General features: G+C 53.6%; 1 protein-coding gene and 1 long non-coding RNA gene across 22 annotated transcripts in view; both read right to left on the bottom strand.

The window, feature by feature from the left end:
* FAM193B (family with sequence similarity 193 member B) overlaps nt 1-6,559 on the bottom strand; it is a 31,501-nt gene that overhangs the window by 3,167 nt on the left and 21,775 nt on the right. For all 21 annotated transcript variants that reach the window (XM_019838139.3, XM_011285137.3, XM_011285140.3 and 18 more), the window contains 2 exons: nt 435-1,455; nt 202-277 (listed from right to left, as the gene is read on the bottom strand). In XM_019838139.3, the coding sequence (XP_019693698.2) occupies nt 202-277; nt 435-1,455 (1,097 nt within the window). The remainder of the gene's footprint in view (nt 1-201; nt 278-434; nt 1,456-6,559) is intronic.
* LOC123379383 lies at nt 1,757-3,893 on the bottom strand. The gene is made up of 2 exons (XR_006583772.1): nt 2,664-3,893; nt 1,757-1,817 (listed from the first exon to the last, which is right to left on the bottom strand). It is a non-coding gene; the product is annotated as an uncharacterized LOC123379383 (long non-coding RNA).

Raw genomic sequence — 6,559 nt, 5'->3', positions numbered from 1 at the left:
GAAAGCCCTGGTTCTTGGGGCCTGACATGCCTCCTCCTCCCTGTCCCTTATACTTTTCCAGGTGCCCTGTCCTGCCATGTGGCTACCTGGGTTCCAGGAGATATACTGGTGGGAGAGAGCTTGGAGAGGCTCTCCCTCTGAGGGAGTTGGGCTGAGGGAGAGCCTGAGTGTGGGTGGGCGAGAAGGCATCCCCACACCTACCTCTTGAAGTACTCCACCTCCCGGTCAGTCTCATCCATCTCCACCCCATCCATGTCCTTGGGCAGGAACACATCGTCTAGGAAGACACAGCCAGGAGGGCTTAGTGCCCACGGCCAGGCCTCTGGGGTCATGCTCTTAGGGCAGCACTGCCCACACGCAAGGATTACCCTCCACCCTCTGGCCTGGCTGGGGTGGGGGTGGGGGGTCAGCCACTCAATTCCTGGTGCACTCACCCAAGGAGGCGGCTGTCTTCTCCTGCTTGTTGCGGCTCCGGCGGCTGCGACCCTTGCCCTGTGGCAAGCTCTGTGGCCTTGCTGGGCCTGGGGGCTGCACAGACTCCTGCTCCAGAGGCCGTGCTTTGGCCTCACCTGGCCAGTTTCGCCAGGAGCTGCCCTTCTCGTCAGCTTTGGGGCCGGCAGCCCAGCCTGGTCCTGGCTGACTCCCCCGGCTCCCTTCTCCAGCCTCAGCACAGCTGCCCACTTTGGGAGGCTCTGTGGCCTTGCCTGGCTGCTTGGTGCTGGGGATCTGGCCCTTGGCATTGGGAACCTCGAGGCTGGCAGGGGACCGTGGGGCTGGGCTTGCCTCGATCTTCTTGGCCTGACTGCCCTGTCTCTTGCCCTTCCGCGGCTTCCCAGCTGAGACCACAGGCTCGGGCAGCTCCTGCTTGCAACTGGGAACCTCCTTTGGGCCTGGCTCCTCAGGGCTAGGGTTGCCTGGCTTGGGTGTCTTGACCCAGATCACCCGGGACAAGTTGGGCACGGCGTTGAGTCTCCTCACTAGCCCATTCTCAGGGATGATACCAGGAGGGGGCCCCCTCACCTCTGTCCATGGTGGGTGGGAGCCTCTCATTTCTGTCCATGGTGGGGCTGGCTCACCTGGAACTCGTAACGTGTGGTTCTGAGAGGAGCCCAAAGTCAAAGGGGACAGGTCAAGATTAATGTCAGGCCGTTGCTCTGAGGAACCATTGAGGTTTGAGGGGGATAGGCTCTGGGGCTCTGGCTCAGCAGCACCCTCCTTAGAGAATCCATTGCTGTCCATGTTGAGCTCACATACACTGAAGCTGGCACGGATAGAGTCCTTGACAGTGTTCTTGATCTCTTGCAGACGGCTGCTCAGGAAGCTATTTACTCGATCCAGCTCCTGGTCAGGCCACTCCAAGAGCCTCTCCCTGGCAGGCCTTGGCTCCCGGCTTCCAGAAACACTACGATTCACCTGCTTTAGAGCTTCTGCTGCCAAGTGGGCCTTCTCTTTTTCCTGCCAACATAAGACGCAATTTCAGCGGAGGCCAGGCAGCTACCAGGCACAGTGTGACACCTGACACATCAGCCTGGGGCCCGCCTTTGCGGCTAACTGGCTAGAGGCAGGGTGTTGCCATCCTGGCCTGCTCACCCACCCTGTGGGAGTGAGGATGAAATGCAATCAGACAGGTGCATGTCCTGGGGATGGAGACAGACCCACAAAGGATAGGGTTTTTATAGCTTGTTCATCCAGAGCCCTGGTGTCGTAGGGCCTACGGACACTAGGACTCAAAGGGATAGGAATGCAGCTAGTTGTACCTTGCCTTCCAGGCTTGAGCTTAAGCAGTTCAATCACTTGCTGAGTCTCCGTGGACTCATCTGCAAAAGGGGGGAACAATAATTCTGGAGTGAAGACAAAACTGGGGATGCATGTGAGGCAGATGGCTGCTACAGAAGCATTCTCTCCAATTCTGCTGGTGGTAGGGGAAAAAAGCTGTGGTATCATGGGGGGGGGGGGGGGGAAGGGCTTTAAGAAGATGGGCTATAGACCACCATGGCCACCATGGTAGGTCAGACTGCTCTGGATGGCAGGAATGTGTGTATGGGCACTATGGAAGAGGGCGAAGTTCCCATACGAAGGCCACTCACCACTCAGCTGCCTCCAGTAATCAAGGCCATGCCTGAAATGTGCCTGATGGCATACAGTGGCAGCCACATAGGGCCCCACAACAAGATGTAAAAGCAGCCCCTCTGCCTATGTGAGAACTTGGGGGCTGGACTGTTAGTGTCAACAGATCTCGTTCTGGAGAGTAAAAATGAGAGTCTTTGGGCTCTGAGTCACCCCATTCCTTTGCTCAACCTCAAGTGACCAGCAGGCCAACAGGCCTTTAGAGGGAGATGGGAGACAGATGTCAAAAGCCCACGGGAAGGAGGTGATGGTGGTGCTGGGCCAGGGGCTAGATGACTTCCACATTTCACGTATTTCTAGCTGATGTGGGAATGGAGGGGAGAAACAGGAAAACGAAACTGGGGAGAGAAAAGAGGGCTTGCGACCACTTCAGAGTCAACTTAAAGAGGGGGACTCTGTGCCCCAGCAAGCATCCATCTGTTTTAAATATGGCTCTGCAACTGACTAGCGCCACAACTGTGGGACCTTGGACAAATCACTTACTCTCTCTGAATCTTATTGTCCCCCTTTGTAAATTCGGTAGAAAAACTACCTACCTATTCCTCATGGTGTTGCTAGGAGGACATCTGAGGGGGCATGTGTCCCTTTCCCTGGGTGCTGACAAGGCTGTGCCTTGGCACCATGGTGCTCATGTGAGGAAGCAGCTCAGTCTGGAGCAGTGTTTCCAGCCATGTGCCCTGAAGTTTAAGGCCATGAGGATGGACAAAGGAATGGAAGGCCTTTCAAATCACTCCTCCCCTGCACCAGCCAACTTTTTCTGTTAGGAATGGAAGTTCTATGGAGGATTTCAAATCTGAAAATGAGTTAGAGGGAGCGATGTGGGACCACGTACGGCTTGGTAGTGAGAGGAGGACAGAGCACAGAACACTAACTTTCTGTTACATGCCATGAGCCTGACCCTTCCCGCGTGTCATCTCGTTTCACCCTCACAATGGCCCCTGGCAAACATTATCCTCAATTTGCAGATGAGGACATGTGACTTTGGAACGAATAAGGAACTGGCCCAAGGTTACATAGCTAGAAAGTGGCAGAGTTGGGACAGCACATCCAGGTGTGATCTGCAGTTCCTATGGCTTTCAATCCTGTTTGACAATCACTTCTTGACCATCAACCAGGAGGCACTGGGCTGGGCTCTGGGCAATTTAACTATGCATGAGAACACTGCTGAGGGAGGCAGACATGCAAACAGGCTGTTTAATGCTGAGTAAAAGGGAAGAAAGTACTATCGATACTCTGGGAACCCAGACCAGGCCATCAGAGGTGCTTCCCACAGAGGAGGCAGTATCTCCCTGGGCACTGGAGGGTGACTGGGATCGTCCTGGACAGAGACTAGCACTTTCTAGGCAGGAGGAGGAGCAAGTGCAAAGACTGGGAAATGGGCACACACAATCTTTAGGGAATGCAAACATTCATAGGGAGAGCTGGAGCCCCAATTTCTTTTAGGAGAGTGGTAGGGAGTGGTGGGCAGGAAGGCCAGAGGGGAGAGACTGAGAAAGAAAGCTGGCAAGCTAAGCAAGGACTGGATCCTGAAGAGCCCTGCAGGCCATGCTCAAGTCTGGGTTTGATCCCAAGGGCAATGTTCGGCCACTGAAGGCTTTTTAAGTAGTAGTAATGGTACAGTGGAGACAGAAGTGGATGGTCTGAGCTATTTGGGAGGTAGTGTGGCTGGGATTTGGTGGCAGGTGGGGAGAGAATGAGAGGAGTTACAAGAACAACACTGACAACCACTGGTGCTGCTGCAGCAGCTTCCCTGACCACACGTTTTGTCGAACCTTTCTGTGCATCACTCCATTTCATTCTCGCAACCATCTGAGTTAGGTTCTACTGTTATTCTCATTTTGTGGATGAAGAAACTGAGGCTTAGAGATGAAGTGATTTGCCCAAGGTCATCCAGCAAGTGTGGCAGAGCCAGGTTCCAAACTGAGGTCCGATTCCAAGGCCCGCTGCTCTCAATCACCATGATGCGTTCCTCCCAGAATGGCATCCTGGGTTCTGGTTCAGGCAACTGGGTAGATGGTGGTGGTGCCATTAACTAGACAGACAACGAAGAAGTAAAAGCAGGCCTCTTTGGAGAAAGATAACAAGCTCAGTTTTGGATGTGCTCAGTTTGAGTACTGGTATGACATTTGTGAGGAGGTGCCCAGTAGCAGCAGATATCAGTGTGAAGGACAGGGAGGAAACAGGTGGACATAACGAACCAGGAACGACACTATCTAGATGGCTTCTCTTTCTCAGAAAGATATCCTTTAGGGGGAGGGTCAGAGAGAGGAAGAGGAGTCCACAAAGGAGACAGAAGAGAGATCAGAGAAGGTGAGAAATCTGGAGAACACGGCATTCCCATTGTCCTTTCCCTGTCCCCGCCTGGCTGAAGACAGGGCCGAAGAAAGCAATATTTGAAAAGGACAACCAATACAAAATGTGAGATGCTGCCTAGCTGACAAAGAAGGTGGGCCAGGAGAGTGTGATTTGGCAACAAAGTTGTCACTGGTGGCTTGGGGGGATGCGGGGGGGCGCGGGGGATAGTTTGTGAAGACAGTGCGAAGACAGTGAATGCAGATAACATTTTTCAAGAAATTTGCCAGGAAAGAGAAAGAGGTGAGGTGGGTGAGAGAGAGAGAGAGAGAGAGAGAGAGACGGGGGGGGGGGGGGGGGAGGGAGAGGGAGGGAGGGAGGCTGTACCCTCAAGGCACAATTTGCTTTCAAAAGAGAGAGTACTGGGCATAGTGAAACACTGGGAGACAGCCCAGAGGAGAGACCAAAGCCAGAGCAGGAAGCTGAGGTTAGACTGAGGAGGCAGGAAAGGACTGTAAGGCCTTAGGCAGGAGAAGGGGTAAACTCTTCCCTCATGACAACAAGTCTGCAGGTGGAGGGGTAAGATGCTGAGAGAGTGCCTGTCTGCTGGCTTTTTTCCCTTGCTGAAACAGGAAGTGAGGTCATCTAACAAAAAAGAAAGGCTGGGTGGGGAAAGCCTGGAGGTTTGAGAAGAATCTGGAAGTCTGACAAAGAAGCTGTGGTAGACAGAAATGATGAAGAGCGTAGATCAGGGAGCTATGCCTGTTGGGCAATGTGAGGGCTCAAGCAAGCAGGAGACCAAGGGGCTTTGGTGCCACAGACAGATCTGATTTAGAGCTTTCCTTGAATTACAAAAGGGGAGAGGCAGGTAGGGGTCAAACCCAGGGCTGCGATTTTTCTGAGTGGGTGTAATGTAAGGGCAACAGGGCAAGGAATTGAGAGTATTGGTAAGACAGTGAGTCAGTGATGGTCAGGGGATCTCTATGGCCTGGGTAGTGGAGGAAGGGGCAGGTGACAGCCTTTAATGGACGAATAGGAGTGGCTGAAAGGTTGCAGATGACAGAGCCAGGGTCAGTTTCAAAGGAGTAGGGGTTAGTACGAGGGACAGACAGTCATGGGTCTGCAAATGATATAAGGGAGCAGAAAGACACTTAGCTTTATTGGTCTCCTAAGGTGGGAGAGAATGAGCAGTCTCCACTGGACGGCTCCCAGGGGAAGCTGTGTTTGTGATGGACAGCCAGACTGTGGTTAAGTCTGAGGGAGAAGAAGGACACTGGAGAGGAGGCTGATGTATAAACAGATAATGACCATGACTCCCTATCACATGACCTTGCAACTGCCTGGTGCTATGTTGTATTCTGGCTTCTAGACTGGGCTGGGCAGACAGTAGCTGTGCAGCAAGTTTCTGAATGAGTGAATAGAGGGTGATAAATGGCAGCTAAGGGAGACATGCAAGGTAGAGTGGCAGTACAGTAGCAGGAGTTACCTGAAGTCTGAGCTTGGAAGGAAGTTGTTGGAAGGAAAAGGAGGGGAGAAAAGAGACTGTTACTGGCGTTACCAGCAAAGGGGTAGGGATGTATGAGCACAGATTTACGGAAAGCACGCAGGCCTACGAACTTCAAGGTGTGCTCGCTGGGACCTAACTGGAAACCACTGCCTTAAGCGGCTAGGGAAGGCTAAAGAGACTGCTGTTGCCCACTAGACACTTCTGGCCAGGCAACACTGGATGGGAGAAAGAAAGTGCTGACCATTTTCTGAAGGCAGCGGTGGAACCTCTTGGCTCACTACTTCAGGCTGCAGGGAAAGGGTCCTGGTTTGTCCTTTGGGCTGGAAAAAGATGTAGAACTGCTGCTTTCCAGAGCACCAGGGCCGTTTGACCACCCAGGACCTGGAGCAAGCTGGTTGTCAAACCCAACTCTTCGGCTGCTGGGCTCCCGAGTGTGGCACTGTGCAGACACAGCTGGGGGTGGGCAGGTGAAGAGGTAATGAGGCAGCAGGGGACGGGCCGTCAAGCCCTGGGGCTCGCCTGGGAGCAGGGCTGCCCAGAAATAGCTCACTGGGTTCTCTCCTCAGCCCTCTGAGGAGCTCACCCAGCCCATGGCTGGGTCCTTCCCATGGCTTCAATTACACCTGCAAGCTG

The sequence above is a fragment of the Felis catus genome, chromosome A1 (genome assembly GCF_018350175.1).
Source record: "Felis catus isolate Fca126 chromosome A1, F.catus_Fca126_mat1.0, whole genome shotgun sequence".
NCBI classification, from domain to species: Eukaryota; Metazoa; Chordata; class Mammalia; order Carnivora; family Felidae; genus Felis; species Felis catus.
This window is presented reverse-complemented; position numbering and strand designations above follow the sequence as displayed.